At 39.5% G+C, this 19,268-nt stretch overlaps 1 protein-coding gene across 1 annotated transcript in view; it reads right to left on the bottom strand.

Annotated features, from left to right (window-relative positions):
* Window positions 1-4,801: 4,801 nt before the first annotated feature.
* The window catches only part of LOC108425545 (teashirt homolog 2), a 52,708-nt gene continuing 38,241 nt past the window's right edge, over window positions 4,802-19,268 (bottom strand). The window contains exon 2 of the mRNA XM_017694253.2: window positions 4,802-8,590. Within this exon, the coding sequence (XP_017549742.1) occupies window positions 5,565-8,590 (3,026 nt within the window). The 3' untranslated portion in view covers window positions 4,802-5,564. The remainder of the gene's footprint in view (window positions 8,591-19,268) is intronic.

Here is a 19,268-nt window from a genome sequence, read left to right on the forward strand (position 1 = left end):
CTGGGCCCGGGCTCATCTGACATGGACTGACGCAAGGTGGAAAAGTGTCCTGTGGTCTGACGAGTCCACATTTCAAATTGTTTTTGGAAATCATGGATGTTGTGTCCTCCAGGCCAAAGAGGAAAAGGGCTGTCAGGATTGTTATCAGCGCAAAGTTCAAAAGCCAGCATCTCTGATGGTATGGGGGTGTGTTAGTGCCCATGGCAGGGGTAACTTGCACATCTGTGAAGGCACCATTAATGCTGAAAGGTACATACAGGTTTTGGAGCAACATATGCTGCCATCCAAGCAACGTCTTTTTCAGGGACGTCCTGCTTATTTCTTCAAGATGCCAAGCCACATTCTGCACGTGTTTCAACAGCGTGGCTTTGTAGTAAAAGAGTGCGGATACTAGGCTGGCCTGCCTGCAGTCCAGACCTGTCTCCCATTGAAAATGTGAGGCACATTATGAAGCACAAAATACGACAACGGAGACACCGGACTGTTGAGCAACTGAAGTTGTACATCAAGCAAGAATGGGAAAGAATTCCACCTACAAAGCTTCAATAATTAGTGTCCTCAGTTCCCAAATGCTTATTGAGTGTTGTTAAAAGGAAAGGTGATGTAACACAGTGGTAAACATGCCCCTGTCCAAACGTCTTTGGAATGTGTTGCAGGCATCAAATTCAAAATGAGTGAATATTTGCAAAAAACAATAAAGTTTATCTGTTTGAACATTAAATATCTTGTCTTTGTATTGTATTCAATTCAATATAGGTTGAAAAGGATTTGCAAATCATCGTATTCTGTTTTTATTTATGTTTTACACAACATCCCAACTTCATTGGAATTGGGGTTGTACATAAAACTGTCATGCTTATTACATTGTTGCAAATCCTTTGCTATAAAAGACTGCCTGAAATCCAGAACTCCACATCACTGACATCACCAGTCATACTGGAGGCTTTTTGTATTTAGTCTTGCTTTCAAGAAGTGAAAAGCATGCTCAGTAGGGTTCAGATCAAGTGACTGACTTGGTCAAGAACATTTCACTTTCTGGCCCCAAAAATTCTTGCTTTAGGAAACACCATCAATTGAGGCATTTAGTTGGATCTTAACAGTTAAGATAGGATGCTCTTTCTCTGTAACCTGTTTTTTCTGTGTATGAGGCTTACCGGCACCTTCTAGTAAACACAGAGGTCATGCTGGTTTATTATTCTCTTTATAGCAGTCTTTCACACATATATGCTCGGATGGTGTTCTTGTTCTGTTCAAATTTTTATCCAGGACTGAAAGTATTCCTTGCTCAGCCACTACTGTGGTCTTCCATGGTGTGCCAGGTTGTTTGCTAGCACTAAACTCACCCTCAAATTTCTGTTTACCAATGAACCAAAAAGTTGGTTTTGTAACATCTGTTTAAATGATTCATTCACATACCTTCCCTGGTCCTCATTTTGAGAGACAGCAGAAGAAAATAATGTATCTAGAGTGTATAACTCCAAACTTTGTTAGCTTTCTTGGGTATGAGCTAATGATGCAATGACACACATCTAGCAAGAAATAAATGAACAACCAGCCTCTCATATGTGTCCAGTCCATATATGGATATTTAACTGCAAAAAACACCAGCCTGTTTTGAATCCATTGTTTTTGTGATTCACGAAACACATTTACACACATCTACTTATTCAGCCTACAGCAGTTTAGCTCCGCCCATTCACACTCAAGCCACTAAGTGTGCTTCAGCCCAGACCACTTTCAAATAAAGCACAATACAGGGCAGCCAATCAGAACATAGCTCTTTTACAAACAATTAAATGCATGTTTGAACACTCCTGGTCAAATTCTGTTTATTTTCTAAGTGGAAATTAGTTAACACATCTGCTACAGGGAACAAGGTTCAATATTATTTGTTGAGTTTAATATGCTAGAAAAAATAAACTTTATATGAAAATGTGCCATATCTTTCGCACAAGCCATATTTTATGGTTTATTGTTTTTCCAATATGCTAAATTCAGCAAATAAAACAGTAACTAAAATGTTGAGTGAACTGTGTGGAGGATGTGATCTAAAACGTGCAGTAAAGCGTGTAGAGGATGTGATCTAAAACGTGCAGTACAGCGTGTAGAGGATGTGATCTAAAACGTGCAGTAAAGTGTGTAGAGGATGTGATCTAAAACGTGCAGTACAGTGTGTAGAGGATGTGATCTAAAACGTGCAGTAAAGCGTGTAGAGGATGTGATCTAAAACGTGCAGTAAAGCGTGTAGAGGATGTGATCTAAAAGGTGCAGTACAGTGTGTAGAGGATGTGATCTAAAAGGTGCAGTACAGCGTGTAGAGGATGTGATCTAAAAGGTGCAGTACAGTGTGTAGAGGATGTGATCTAAAATGTGCAGTACAGCGTGTAGAGGATGTGATCTAAAACGTGCAGTACAGCGTGTAGAGGATGTGATCTAAAACGTGCAGTAAAGCGTGTAGAGGATGTGATCTAAAACGTGCAGTACAGTGTGTAGAGGATGTGATCTAAAACGTGCAGTAAAGCGTGTAGAGGATGTGATCTAAAACGTGCAGTAAAGCGTGTAGAGGATGTGATCTAAAACGTGCAGTAAAGCGTGTAGAGGATGTGATCTAAAACGTGCAGTACAGCGTGTAGAGGATGTGATCTAAAACGTGCAGTAAAGCGTGTAGAGGATGTGATCTAAAACGTGCAGTAAAGCGTGTAGAGGATGTGATCTAAAACGTGCAGTACAGCGTGTAGAGGATGTGATCTAAAACGTGCAGTAAAGCGTGTAGAGGATGTGATCTAAAACGTGCAGTAAAGCGTGTAGAGGATGCGATCTAAAACGTGCAGTAAAGCGTGTAGAGGATGCAATCTAAAATGTGCAGTAAAGCGTGTAGAGGATGCGATCTAAAACGTGCAGTAAAGCGTGTAGAGGATGTGATCTAAAACGTGCAGTACAGCGTGTAGAGGATGTGATCTAAAACGTGCAGTAAAGCGTGTAGAGGATGTGATCTAAAACGTGCAGTACAGCGTGTAGAGGATGTGATCTAAAACGTGCAGTACAGTGTGTAGAGGATGTGATCTAAAATGTGCAGTAAAGTGTGTAGAGGATGTGATCTAAAACGTGCAGTAAAGCGTGTAGAGGATGTGATCTAAAACGTGCAGTAAAGCGTGTAGAGGATGTGATCTAAAATGTGCAGTAAAGTGTGTAGAGGATGTGATCTAAAACGTGCAGTAAAGCGTGTAGAGGATGTGATCTAAAACGTGCAGTAAAGCGTGTAGAGGATGTGATCTAAAACGTGCAGTAAAGCGTGTAGAGGATGTGATCTAAAACGTGCAGTAAAGCGTGTAGAGGATGTGATCTAAAACGTGCAGTAAAGCGTGTAGAGGATGTGATCTAAAACGTGCAGTAAAGCGTGTAGAGGATGTGATCTAAAACGTGCAGTACAGTGTGTAGAGGATGTGATCTAAAACGTGCAGTAAAGCGTGTAGAGGATGTGATCTAAAACGTGCAGTACAGCGTGTAGAGGATGTGATCTAAAACGTGCAGTACAGTGTGTAGAGGATGTGATCTAAAATGTGCAGTAAAGCGTGTAGAGGATGTGATCTAAAACGTGCAGTAAAGCGTGTAGAGGATGTGATCTAAAACGTGCAGTACAGTGTGTAGAGGATGTGATCTAAAACGTGCAGTAAAGCGTGTAGAGGATGTGATCTAAAACGTGCAGTAAAGCGTGTAGAGGATGTGATCTAAAACGTGCAGTAAAGCGTGTAGAGGATGTGATCTAAAACGTGCAGTACAGCGTGTAGAGGATGTGATCTAAAACGTGCAGTACAGCGTGTAGAGGATGTGATCTAAAACGTGCAGTAAAGCGTGTAGAGGATGTGATCTAAAACGTGCAGTACAGCGTGTAGAGGATGTGATCTAAAACGTGCAGTACAGCGTGTAGAGGATGTGATCTAAAACGTGCAGTAAAGCGTGTAGAGGATGTGATCTAAAACGTGCAGTACAGCGTGTAGAGGATGTGATCTAAAACGTGCAGTACAGCGCGTAGAGGATGTGATCTAAAATGTGCAGTAAAGCGTGTAGAGGATGTGATCTAAAACGTGCAGTAAAGCGTGTAGAGGATGTGATCTAAAACGTGCAGTAAAGCGTGTAGAGGATGTGATCTAAAACGTGCAGTAAAGCGTGTAGAGGATGTGATCTAAAACGTGCAGTACAGCGTGTAGAGGATGTGATCTAAAACGTGCAGTAAAGCGTGTAGAGGATGTGATCTAAAACGTGCAGTACAGCGTGTAGAGGATGTGATCTAAAACGTGCAGTAAAGCGTGTAGAGGATGTGATCTAAAACGTGCAGTACAGCGTGTAGAGGATGTGATCTAAAACGTGCAGTACAGCGTGTAGAGGATGTGATCTAAAACGTGCAGTAAAGCATGTAGAGGATGTGTTCTTATTTTTACTTTTACAAAACGTCATGTGACCTAGGGGTGCCCAGACTTTTGCATATGATGACATATCAGTCTTAACAACACAGCAACAAAAAGCCTGTTTTAAAACTAAAGGATAAAGAGAGGTCAGAAAATGGTCGCATAAAAATGACCGCAGGGTAAAAATATTAAATACAGGAAAAAAATGCTTAGAAATTTGAAGCTACTGTTTACATTTACATTCCAGTGTGTTGGAACACAAAATCAAAACAAAAACTGTCAGTATCCAGTTACCTTCAGACTGCACCTTATAAGTTACGAAACCACTTTCATAATCCTGACAGGTACTGAAAATGTGTTTGTCATACTTACAATAATCACAGGAAGAGAGGTAGAAAAATGTTAATGCTTTATTTGTACTGGTATAAAAGGTGCAGTATTTTCTTCGTCTCACTCTGCTCCTTCTGATGAGACACTTTTTTCTGCAATGCTATATATACATTGATGTGAGACATCTTTATGTCAAACCTGTCTAAATCTGTTAGCTCACACAACTGAATCTGAGCCTAAACTGGTGATTAAACATTTATTAAAGTGCTTCTCTGTTCTATCATTGCAACACAAACATTTTACAGAGCAATGTACTGTACATTTCGGTAAATGTTTTTTTTTTTTTTTTTTTTAATGTGTTTGGCTACCTGTCTGAACATTTTCATGTTCATTTAGGTGCATCCTTAGAGCTGTAAATTACAGTTAATGCATCAATTTGTTGTTAAAAGTAATACAATTAAAACTTGCCATATCATACAAATAAATAGTAGTCATAGCCAGAGCTATTGCATGCAAACATCAGCAATTATGTTTCAAGCAGTAATACATTTCATTACTGGTGATGCATTTGAGCAGGGGTGCAAAGATGTATGTCAATGTATATTCATCTTTTTTTATGTATTTACTTACACTTCCTTCTAATTCAGCCAGTGTGTCCATTTTGTCCTTTAAAATAATGAAATGTTGATTCGTTTTAAATTTATAAGCATACTACGTAATGCTACTTGAAACATGAAAAAAATAATAATTTGACCCGTGTTTTATAAAAGCAGAGCAAGTACAGTTATTTAACAACAACAAAACTACAGGTAGTAAAAATCAACCACGCTACTCTTTGTCAATTTCAACAAACTGTGAATGATTCTCTGGAGATTTGCTGTGAGTTTTACTCAAGTGAAGTTTGACCGCATGGTTGCTGGCAAATGTCCGACTGCAAAGCTTGCATTTGAATTTTGAGTCCATGTCTTCTTCTGTCACCAGCACGTCAGTTGCTCTGACACTAAAAGCCTTTGTCAGTTCAGGCTCTGTTATCTTTGTCTGATGCTCTATTGGCAGTTTGCTCATGTCTTTGATCTGGAAACCAAGATGAGATTCAAGATGGGAGATGAAGGCGGATGGTGATCTGAACTGGGACGCACAGTCATTGCAGTAGAAGACTGGGTGGCCTGTGTCCATGTTCTTCAAAAATTTGGTCCCACCTGTTTTCCTAAGTTGGTATTTAACGTTGGCAAGCCAGTGGCTGATGGTGGTCATGGAGAGTCCAGTGAACTTAGAGATATGCATTCGTTCCTGAGGGCCGAGATCAGAGAGAAGATACTTGCCCTCAGAGGTCTGGAAGAGACTGGAAGCAAACTGGGCTTGAAGGATAAGCAGGTGCTGAGGGTTCCAGTTAGATTGCCTGCCCTTACGCTTGTGGACTGAGTACACCTCACTGGACACATCTTCGAACCGCCTCACATCTGACTCCAGCTTCATTGCAGGCACTCTTGATGGCATCGAGGGCTTTGGCGTTGTGGCTTTGGGAAGAACCTTCACCATGTCAGCGATGTCAGACAGTGCATGTTTCTGAGGCATAGGTGTAGAAGATTGCAATGAGAGGGAGGAAATCATTTTGTTATGTTTGTTTTTCGTTAAGTCTATTGGCTGGTCATTATTTGTGAACATGAAGTTGTTGGCCCTGATGACAGCAGAGGACGCGAGAACCGATGCTGGTTTCTCCAGACCTCGGCTCAGCTCAGAGAATATGGATTGGGTACGATGAGACCTAGCCCCCTCCTGCCTTGGTTTATTTGCTTTCCCCAAATGATTGTTCAGGACAGACTGAAGTGCACTTAGAGGGTTTATGCTAAGGACTTCCTGGGAGTCACTGACAAGCTCTGAGGAACTGCTGTGCCCGTTGCTGGCAGGAGGGCTTGGTGACGGGTTGGCTCTGTCAGAGAAAGCTGGGCTCAACTTCCCTTTGATCGTGTCATTCCCTTCACTTACACAGTCTGCATCCAGCTTTGAAGAGGAAGAGGAATCATCCTGACAATCACTGTCATCATTCTCCGCCAGATCAAACTTACCGCTCTGGCTCTCTTTGCCATCAGATGCACCACCCCTCTCCTTTTTGATGTCCGGAATGTGATGTCCCTGGAAACTCTCAAGTCCTCGAAGTCCCTGATAAAACTTCACCTTGGGGGCGATGGGCCTTAGTTTATGGTTGAGACTCTGCTTTAGCTGGATGGGAGGAGATGCTGAAAGGGGGGCACTCTTGATCACACCGGGTAGCTGGTAAGCTGCATGGATGCTGGGGTAGGCACTCCAGCTTGGCGCCCCCGTTTGAGCTTTGTTGATTGCTGTAGCCACTGTATTAGCTAAAGATTTCAGGATGTCACCCCCTCCACTGGCTCCTTGCTCCAGGTCCTCTTCCCGTAGGTATGGATACTTGAAGCTAGCATCAGTAGGCTTTTGATCCGTACCATCTTGCTGGTCGCTCTTATCTTTATCTTCTTCAGCTTGGTCAGATTTCTTTTCCTTTGGAGGGATTTTTTCAGAGTCCCCAGATGCAGTGCTTTTGGGGGAGGCCTTCTCTCCCTCAGATTCATTAACTGGTTCTGCTAGTGCCTGCATCTTCTCTATTGCTAAAGGATCAAGAGTTAACTGTTTGCCCTTCTTGGAAGCTGAATTTGTCACTTTGATGAAGTGACCGGTGACCATCATATGAGTGGTTAGCTGCTGAAGTGTATCGTGTGAGCTTCCACATTCCATACACTTCAGAATCTGAGACTTGCATGTTTCAAACTGCCATGTATAGCTAGCACCATTTTGATAGCCATATCGGTTGTTTGGAGCATTTGCAAGGCCGGATGACCTCTGAGCCTCACTGTAGCCTGCTGCTCCGGTGGTTGAGTCAGGAGAACAAGGCCTTGTGGCTTCAAATGCACGTTTCTTTGATGGTGGGACTAATTTCGGAGTGATTACTGGAATGGGTTCTTTCAAAGGCACTTTCTGGTAATGCTTAGTTTTAATCATGTGGACGCTTAGGTCTTGGAGAGAGTCAAAAGAATGGCCACAGAACATGCATTTCAGCACTTTCTGTGCATCCTCTTTGCCTTCCATATCTTGTAGGTTCCTCTTCCGGCTCTTAGAAGATGAAGTGGAGGCAATGCCTTGCCTGCTGTGGTTGTCATCCTGGTAGTGACCACTCTTGTTCATATGCACTGTTAACTCTACCAATGTGTCATAAGCAGCGCTACAGTCTTTGCAACGGAAGCGACTGGCCCCTGTGAAGACGGCACCGCATGCCTTGGTGCTTTGCCTGTACAGGTGGACCGAGCTGAACAGGTTAGGCTTTGACACAGGTTTCGGGGACAGTGTTTGCTGCAAGGTTTTGGATAGTGCGTCCTGATGCCAGTCAAACTCACCCTTGGTGCTTCCATTGGTGCTGTCGCAGTTTGCCTTGCTGCCAGTGTTGCCAACCTTCAAGTCTAGTCCAATATTTGTCCAGTAGGAGTCTGAGAGGAAGTTGGCATATGCAGCCCTCATTTTCTCCAGGCTACTAAGCATCTCATCTTTCGGTTTTGAACCATGGCTCTCAGTGTCCCTCTGGCTCTCTGGAGGGGAAGATGTTTTAAAGTCGGATAGTCTGTCACTTCCATCACTGAGACGGGACTCCAGTTCCACCTCCTGGTTGGACAACACACTGACAGGAGAGTTTTGGAAACTGTAGCTGCTTTTGTTATCTGTTTCCTTGTCCTCTGGAATCTTAGGGCTAGTCTTTTCAGAGCCCTCCTCTTCTGTCTGCATGTCATTCTCTCCTTCTTCTTCTGTCACTGGTGCAGGGACACCAACGTCATCATCCGGCTCATACACTGAAAGAAGCAAAATGGAAAAGAAAATGTCATTACATAACTTCAAGTGTTTTATATTATATTATATTAAGTATTTATATTTACTATTATCTGCGCTGATGCTAGTATCTGATATTGTTTCTGTACATATCTGTACTGCATCTGTATCCGTAATGCCAGTGCTGATATGGACATGTTTATGAAATGTAGAAATTGGGACTGAATTCATATTGTTATAAAAGTAGAGTTCTAATGGTAGGTGGCTAGGCAGGAACTGTGACATATGCCACATCTTCACTTCAGTGCTGTGTAACAGGTTTTGTCTGCTACAAAAAGACACTGATTTGTTTTGGGTTTTGCTAAATCTTATTCCAATTAATCAATTTTAAAGTGGTAATGAGTGCCTGGCATTTTTGCACTGTAAATGAAAACATATATTAAAAATAACTCTCTAATATTGGCCAGAATACACATAAATTTATTTCTGAAAGACACTGAGAGGGGATTTGAAGTAACGTGATGTTATTTTATGTTTTTAAAGAATGTTGGTCAAATATGTGAATGTCATAATGTCAATCTTTTTAAAGAAGAATAAATAATAAAAGGATTCATTTTAAAACTTAAAGTAAAAAGTACAATGCTAGCATTTTAAAATAAAAAAACAAGATTCACTCAGTCATACATACATGCTACATGACAATTTGAACAGGTTTTTGTTGTTGGATTTTCTTTTTGATTGATTTTATCGATTAATTTACAGATAATTTCATGTACACTGTTCCAACACACAAGTGACACTCTTAACAAGTAAATTATTTTTGTAAACGTCCGTTGCAGAAACTGCAATGATACATGTTTTATGACCGCACATTTGGTTGGCACTTCGAATTTCAGCCTTTACAGGGAGAAGTGCTCTTAGTTAAATATACATAAGACCTAACAGTCTGGACCAGGCACTTGCATTTCATGTGGTTAATATTCCTTTTTGAGTTACAGACACTCAATGTGAAGAACTGTCAAATTTGAGCTTTAAAAGTACTACCCTGCACAGTCCCCACCAGGGTTTCTGAAAATAAGACTCTTTTTTATCAATATTTAAGAGGTGCCTCAAGAGGAAGCCTGGAGGTGAACTGTTGCCAGCTAATGGATGAAGATGGGAACGGGACTTTCAAAATAAACATGGAGAATGGGGTCCAGTGAACAGAGGGTCGCCACACAGATGCAAGAAGACTCCCTAGGTGTTATGACCTCAACCTAATTCAATGAAGATTTTTCAAACGGCGAGAGGAGAATCATGTTTTATGCATTTAAAATGGAAGTATATATAGATTTCACATATAACTGAGGAGCTATAAACTATGATGAACTTCGTGCTCCTTTTTGTGATCTCTCAATGCGGGCAGGGATGATGGACAGCAGCTTGGCATATGATGATCTTCATGCTTAGATATCGCGTGTCATCTCTGCTATTTCCACTCCCACTGATGTATGGTAATAACTAAAAATCAAAAAACTAGCCAACTGTCACTGCAGTTCAATAGAAGACTGTTAAAAAACTGAATTTTGCCATTTAAATAGGATAATTTGATTAATCAAAATGAATATGGAATGTGAACTAACAAGGTAAAAGGTTTCAGGCTGACATTTTCTCACTTGTACATCATTGAACCAATTGGAGAACTTCTGTCAGAGGTGATTCTAAATGTTTAGTGAAGTTGCTGGGATTTCACAATATTTCATACAACTCTTCACAGAACAATTCTATATTCATCATTACGAATTCATTAACTGCAAGCAAATTACTGTGAAATTAATGGTAGGTTGTAATGGCATCATGACATTTATTTTATTGATTCAAGTTTTGTTGTTTCATAGACACGTTTAAAGTTATACAGAGTTTTTTGGGTATTACTGGTTTGCCACATGTGAGTTTTGGTCATGTTTGTGTGAATTATAATGTGCATATGAATCACCAAACATGGTGAATGAACATGTTAATGTATTTATTATTTTTTTTATTATTAGTTTATCTTTTACTTTACTAGTTTTTCAAAACAAACAAAAAAAAACATATTTATGCTACCAGAATTAAAAGTCATTTTTCCCATACATAATTTACAATTAATTACTGGCTACAGAGTTTGATTTCTTCTATAGGAGAATACTGTACGCTTATTGCTGTATATATAGGGCAGAATAAAGCTACATCACATTAAACCTGTGGTCCAGGTGCATGTGAAGTCATTGTGTACAGTTGTTATTTTACAATTATTTACTATTTTTATGACACAGTAAATTAATGTGAAAGCAACACAAGCATAATTTTACAGTGAAATGTTTGACAGAGTAGGATTTGCAATGTAAATTTAATGTAAATGTCATTAATTGTGTAACTCACTAAGTAATTAAATATGCATTTATGTAATTGCCTTTTAAAAGTATAGCAAATTGAAAGCAACAACGCTCGGCAGCTGCACAGTCCTGGGTATTGACAGGAAAGTCAGTCAGTCGTAGTTCCCTATAGTGTTTGAGGTCTAAAAACAGACTGGAATAGTTCTGCATACTTCTGCATCATTACATTTTTATGAGTGCTGCTGAAGGTGGTTACTGTTTGTAAGTATTTTCTCTTTCAGGTTGAAGAATGCTCTGATGCCATTCACACCAGGATTTTAATTGCATTCCGGGGTGATGTTTTTGTGATCTACGCTGAATGAGTATTTGAGGGAGCATATACAGTGGTTCACTTTAACCTGCCAGAGACTCTTTGCTAAAGAAATTTAAGTGTTAATAAATGTTGTACTCTGACACGGTGGAGCCTCCTACGCAGCTATTCACTACCTGCACTCTACGTGAATCTAAAGCAATATACATTCTAATTTTACTGTACCTTGACCTTTTCAATGAAGTGCACTTATTTTATCTAAAATCAAACATGAAAAATTTACATTAATTTTCGAATGCATTCACTTTGGCATTACTTAGATTGGCCTTAGATCATTTTAAAAGTATGACTTAATAATAAAGTAATGCAGCCATGGAGGATGAACCACTGAACTGGATCTGCTTCTGTATTTTAATGCCACCAAAGGCCAGAGGTGGGTAGTAACTAGTTACTTTTACTCAAGTACATGTACGTCACTAAAATACTGATGGGTTTGTACTCCACTGAGTATTTTCAAATCATATTACTTTTACTACTCAAGTATCTTAGCAAGTAAAGGAATCTCCCTTTCACATTTAGGTATATTTTAACCATTCATTAGTTACTAATTTATTTTGTGCATTTTTTGTTTTTTGCTGGTGACAACATCTGGACTTTGTGATTGGCCATTTATTGGAGCTTTAGCATTTTATTTTAGAATAAAACAGAAATTTTATTTTAGAAGATTAAAAAAAAATTGAAGAGCCATAAAACTGTCCTGTTCCTACAGTGACATGCTGGATTCACCAAGAGGTTTCACTGCAGATACTCAGTCCTGAAGTAGCTTTTGACCTGATAATTTTTTACTTCTAGTCAAGCTGTTTTTTTGGGGGGAAGTATTTTTACTTTAACTCAAGTCATTATTTAACCAACATATCAATGCTTTTGCTTGGATTTAGGCTATTCTATCCACATCTGCCAATGGCACAAATGAACCTCCAAAAACCCCGTTGTAAAGGGTTACCCTTTCTTTTCAAAGCTTTTTGTAACAGCAAGTTGCTGTTTGCCAGCCTCTGATCTCTGCCAAGCAGCAGGATTCCAGAATACAAGATCAAATGCAAGGGCACAGCCCCTCAAGACGTTAAGAGTCATGCCAGCCCGCCATAAAACTGCTACTGCAACACCAGGACACAATATGACAGCCGGGGCAATTACGATCAAATCGCACACCCTGATTGTATTATTGATGGTAAAGTCAATAAAACAAGTAAAGCACAGCTCGAACTAAGACAGGAGCCATTTGTATTCATTTTAGTAATGTTCTACATATATTATTTTAATTCAGCCTAAGCGACGCATAAATGCCTTAGTCCTGTATGAACAGAGGCACGGCTATCAGGCATAGTGATCGTATGAGGCTGTTTTGTGCTCTGTGCTATTTCAAAGCCACGAAGGCTGCCTTCAGTCTAACTTGGCTTACAAAATAAGGGGGCTGGCATGCCGATGCTGAGATTTAGCATGTCATAAACTCCTGTAAACCCTCCAATCTGTGTCACAACAAATTTATATCTTCAGACAGGGATATGCAAAGGTCAAAAAACCTAAGGTGTCTGTCATAAATCAGCCACTTGAAGTGTTTATAACATTAATCCATTGGAACAGACTGCTGGCATAACAAGGCCTGGATTTCGAGAGCTCGTTGGTTGTCAGCCAAATGGCTGTGCAGGACGAGAGCGCAGAGCATGCACTGTGCTCTTCATGTCGGATTCACGCAAACAGTAGCTGAATTAGCACTTTTTTTAGAGTCGGCTTTGATTACTGTAATTCTGATCAAAGGACTCAAACAAAAAAACGTTTTTTTCCCCTCATTTAAATTAAACCCAGAAGTATTGGACAACAGCGTCAGCCATTCTGACGCACTTTGTTCTCGACCACCAGAAACCACACTTGAACAAATGTGTTAATGATTACAAGTTGACAGATCAAAGAAAGTTTAATCTGTATCATTTCCTCTGGCACAAAAAATGGCACTCTGTTAAAATGTGCTTTGTAGGAAGTTTCAAGAGCCTAACATTTCAATTATTCTCCCTCTTAAAATATAGCAATGATGGGGGAAAAAAATGATGGAATCTGTCTGTCCCGCTACAGCAGCCAATCTCTGAACGTCAACAAGGCTCCGGATGGAAAAAAAGGCAGTAGTATTAATAGGCCAACCAAAACATGGCTCCACACTGGGCAGCTATTCAACCTTTGATTGATCTGAGTATTAAACTAACCCCCTAAAAACAGCAGTGACAAAAACAGCTCCTTTCACTTCAACCTTTTTCTTTACCCAAACATTGCGGGAATTAAGTGACTCGGTCACCTTTTTGACGTTGCGCTAACCCCAGGGCCGTCAATATCTTTATTCTTTAAGAATTACACCACTATAGGCTAATCGTTCTTGGCAAGACAAAGTTGTTGTAGCTGGTCAGTCAACATCCACTCAAACTGATTTTTAATAACCCTTTGATGTCGCTGCAATAACAAAAGCGAAGTGTAATTCAATATTAATTACTTCTAAATCACTGTTCACTGCAACAAGCAACAAACATCTGTCAAAAGTGCAGATTCTAAACTTTCAATCATACCACACCTGTGAAAAAGTGGTAAGATGCAACTAACTATTCATATAATCCGTTAATCTATTAATCAACTAACAATCTAAGAATCGTTTCTGTGAAGAATAAATGTAAACAATGATACAAGCAAATTAATCAATGAATTAATATTACACAGCTTTTGCTTACATTACGTTAACATTTATTCATTAGTTGGAACTTCTTGCTGAATCAAAAGTGACTGAATATGATTTAGAAATAACATTTAAAAAAGAAAGCTGTCGATTTTTACTCCCATGTTCCCAAACAGTTAATAAAGTAAATGAAAAACAACTTTATGTTGTCACTTCATTTATCATTTACTGGTTATTTTTACTTTTCAGTGTATCCCCTTTCATATTTTCTGCACACATTTCAACATTTATCTATTTACCTCTCCTGTCACTGTTTATATTGGCGATTTCGATCTAGTCTGCCCTTTTTATTAATTATTATTACTATTACTATTATTATTTTAACCACAAAACATTGTTACAAAATATGGGCATTTATATGACAGTATTATTCTTGTGATAATTATTTGCAAAAATATTTAGATCCAACTCCCTAAAAAGTAACTGGTGTGGCAAAATGCACGACTGGCATAACTGACATAGTTTGTATTTTTATTTGACATGTTTATATTTTTAGTGAAAGTTGATGTAAAAATTATTCTTTTTGAAATGCAATTTATACATCATGGATAAATGACTATAAAATGTTAGATATTCTTTGCTATTTATTATTTGTGTGATTATACAATCAAGTGAAATATGATAAGTTACACTGATGATTGTATTTTCTGTGCATTTGAAAAGACCGTTAAAACTTTTTGCCGGAGCATTTGTGGTCAGATTGTGGGCCGAGTTTCAAAAGGTTGGGAAACATCTGGTTTATATGATTCTGAGTGGGACATGTCTGACTGGATATGATACAGCCCTGGCACGTTCGTGATTTTATGATTGTAAGTGTTAATGCATGTAACTTCATCGTCCCGAACACATCATAAAATATACTTATCTAAGCAATATGTTACTGTGCTTTTATTAAGTAAACAATGCAATGACCAAAAAATCTTCATGAACAACTTTTAAATAAGTTTATCAACTTATTGTTGACGCCCAAAAGATGATAATTTTGTAGAATTTCACAAAATTATATTGTAGTGCCTACTGGTTTTGCTGAGCGAGAAAAACATTTTTGATTTGTTTATATAGGATGTAAATGGAAGGTTAATCTAATGAATTGTTTAACTCGCTATGCAAATGTGCAATTATGCACTTCAATCTGAAAACTGCTCTGTATATGACGAAGAACAGACCAATAAAGTTGTCCAAAATGACTTCAAATACAGTCCTGTTACATTAAATTAAAGAACTTGTTTTTCCTTCAACAAAGTTACATCGCAAAGAAAAGCAAAGTTGTAACAGTGGTGATAAAAGTCATCGCTGTGGTCCTTGTAAAAAAAGCAGCAGCTCTGTAGCTCATACGCTCCAGCTGTTGCGAGCCAGTGCCGACCTCTGTAAGTGCTCTTCTGCTAGTACTACTAGCATTTCATCAGTGCAACATCAACATTTATCCCTGTAGCGGTAACATTTCTATCATTGATCAGCTCAGGCGTACGTGGGCAGGCAGGAGTTAGGCGGGAGACAGCTGCAGTATCCGGGGCCCTTTGTGAATATCCGAGAGGTAACACTATCTTCGCAGGAGACGCTCTAATTCCGAGGTGCCGCTGACAGGTCTGCACGTCTAGGCCACTTTCGCCATGCCTCTCGCTCCCCACCGTCTCAAGCTACAGTTTTTTTTTCTTTTTTTTTTTCTTGCCCCACGCCAATCGATAGCTCTTTTTACTTCTCATTGATTGCCTAGCAGTGGGAGCGACCTAAGCAGAGGCTGTTATGACATTTCTAGATTTCCCCCTGTCCTTGGGACAATCAATTACACGCGCATGGCAATCAAAACCTCTTTGCAAAATGAACCTGCTCCATGACATTTTCATCTCCTGGATTTATGCCATGCTTTAAAAAAAGAGAGAGCGAGACAGAGAGGGAGAAAAACAGGGTCGGCGTGTCCCACATAAGAATGCGGCATACTCACATGCACACATATGACACGTATGCATGCATACGTTAACGAAGCAGGTCAGGTGAGTGGCGTAATCTCGCTGCACCAAGGCTGGACTCACCAAGTGCCAGAGCTGGCTGTGCACAGGCATGCCTTTGTTGGACATATTGGTTTGGCTATTGATTTTTGTCATAAGCTATGACAGGCAAGACCACTGTGGGTTTACCCAACTGTGCCCTATATAGAGTTCAAAAGTCTTTCGGCAAGCGCAGTTGCAGCACAAGGAGACTTTGATAAATCACAGCAACATAAAGAAGCTCTCTTTTCCTCCAGCCTCCATGTCTGCTATGAAGCACAGAAAATATGGGCAAAAAAAGTGAGGTTACTGTAGCCATTTAGACTGTAATCAACAGCTGTTTGGTAAGCAGGGGTGGGTAAATATGACAATGTGATAATCTGTCCTTGTGTGTCTCTGAGCATAATCACTGAAGTACTGTCAGTACTTAAAGAACACTGAGCAACTGCATGCTTTATTACAATGCGAGCTTCAGTGGACGCAGTGCAGCATAATAATAACATATAATGAACAATAATCACCGCTTTCATAGTTTTTCATAACATTTTTAAATGTCATTTTAATATTCCTCAATTCTCTAAGTAAGTCATTGTCTTAGAAACTTTTATTAAAAAATAAATGAAAAATAATATAAACGAAAGTTCAAGACCTATATTACATGTTTCACATGCATGTTTATCACACGTGTTATTATGGCTCACAAACCAAAATGTATACATTAAAAGGCAACATCTCTAAATCGAACTAACTGGGCAAAGCATGTTCACAAACTGCTGCTCCATCCCTCCTTAAATGGAGGAGCAGTTACATTCTGGCACCTTCCCCACATAAGGTAGAGGGGAGAATTCAGTAAGAGGTTGGCAAATAAGAAGCTTCGTGTTTTCTCTTCACTCTATACAAATGAGTTAACGTAGTTATTAGCAGGGGTGTTTGATACTCATGCTGAGCAATGTTGGCACACTGTCACTGTTTGATCTACAACTCTTTGCCCATCATTACTGTACTCAACTTGCAAACTGAATTCTTCCCAAACAGGAGATGAATGTGAAGATGACTTTGACTGTTTTGGTTCAAGTCGGCTTATGCTGCCACATTCAAAACAGTCTAGCCCAACCAACAGAATAGTGTTTTTCATGGTCCAAGAGCTGCACAGTCAAGCCTTTTTTATGTTTGTGGTTATCACTGTAAGAAATAGCATGGCGATTCAAAGTGTACATTGTCTGTCAGAGGTCTGAGAAGAAGGAGCCCCCCCCCCCCCCCCCCCCCCCCCCAGGCTGGGCATGGTGTGTGGTGAGTAAACCGTTGTTTAGAGTTTCACACCTGTCCTGAATACGTGAGTCTGAAGCCAGGACTGATTCTGGGCTCGTTTGGGGGAGATGGTTTGTTTTCACACACAAGAATTCCATCAAAATCATGGACCGATGCAGTTCCACACATCACTCTTCTGTGTGCAGGTTTGCAAAATGATAGGTTAGATTCATCTAGATTCATCCGTTTATTGCTTAACATTTTATTATTTTATTACTATGTCTATGAGGCATTCCATCTCCTCTGCTGTCCCCTGTCATCATAAAACCTGAAAAGGGAAGTGACACGATAAGTTGAAGCAGTCACATTACAAAATAATTATGCGGCACTGGGATTGAATACCTTCCACTCACATAGCAGACCAGACCAGAGTTCACAGGAAGTAAACCCTAGACCAACAACATAAGGAGGACCAGAGATCGGTTTTCTGGACCACTCCCAGGCTACAAAAACAGCTTTCATACTTGACCAAACGTACCAAACTCACAGAGCAAGCAGTCCTGGGTCTGGAAAAAACCTCTAGTGTGAAAACCCCCTAACTCAGATGCAATACTGAAATTGTAAACTCAAATTGTAATTTGAGAAAATAAAAATTACAGAGTATTCAATTGTTACTGTATTATTTAGTATATATAGAGTATGGTATGAGGATCGGACCAGCAGCAGAAAATGCTGGATTGACTACATGAGGAAAGAAACAACAAATCCGGTCCAATCCTGTAACATTTAGCCTGAAATTTCACTCATTCACACTGAGTGATATGATATTGTTAGCTCTGTATTTCTTCCTGTAGAGTGTTTGAGTAGTTTAAACATGATAGCTTAATTTCAGATGCTCATCTTAAGCAAAGTGCTTCCATCAAAACAACTTATTTTAAAGTTTTGTAGTTTTCAAAGAAGAAATATCATATTGGTTTTAGCCCATACTTTAGGTTTCAATACTGTTTTTTTACTATCAGAAAAGAAAAAGTGGGGTTGTGCCATCTCAACTATTTTATTGAAGAAACTGGATATAAGTAAATACAAGCTGGCTGTAGAGTGAGCCATAAAAATGACAATTGTTGCAGCCCTATTGCCGTCCACTCTGAATAAACAGAAAGAAATGTTGTAAAACTTTACACTACTGAGAAATAACCCAGCAGACGTGGAGTCAGAGAGATTTCATCACTCTTACACTTTCAATTTTAGAGATAATAAAATCTGGCGAAAGGTATCACTTGTAGCTGAGATTGCACCTTTTTCCCTGAAGACATTCCAGATCTAAATTCTCCATAATGAATAAGGCAAACTTATGTGTTTGGCCATTCAGTAAATCAATCTAAAGCACCGTAAAGAGTCCATGCATTTTGTCCGCTGACATTACCTCAGTTAATCTGTAATAGGCTCAATTAAACCATTTGCCAATATTGAGCTGCAGGCAAAGAGAGAGCTGTGTAAACACTCCCCAGCGCTGGTATGTGTCAAAATGAAGTGAAAATTACCAGAGCTACTGGTTATGAAGCTCATAATCATTTTAATGGCTACTGAAAAAGATCTAGACAAGGCATTATCATAAGAAAAGAAATCGGATCCGATACAAATTGTAAGACATAGCAGTCCAAGACAAGATTTATTATTTTTTTTGCCTCCCCCAACAAAAAGCGAGCTAATGTGCTGCTCTTAAGACAGAGAGCCAAGCGTGTAGATGTTTTTTAAAAAGCTGCTGCAGTTGGTAGGAGGCATCTACCTTTTTTTGCATTTTTTCCCCCTTTTTTTCTATTCCCAGGGTTCAGACTGGGAAGCAGGCGAGCACGAGATTGGAGTTAATTTTTGTATGCATGAAGGAGATGTTACTTAAAGTGCATTACGTCCTTCACTAAACATGAGCTATTCATGCAGATAAATGCCTGGCTTTCATACACCCACACATTAAATATTTAATGGTCTAATATAATCAAATTCAGATTCACAAGTGAAGGAGGACACTGGGGA

The sequence above is a fragment of the Pygocentrus nattereri genome, chromosome 9, assembly GCF_015220715.1.
Source record: "Pygocentrus nattereri isolate fPygNat1 chromosome 9, fPygNat1.pri, whole genome shotgun sequence".
NCBI classification, from domain to species: Eukaryota; Metazoa; Chordata; class Actinopteri; order Characiformes; family Serrasalmidae; genus Pygocentrus; species Pygocentrus nattereri.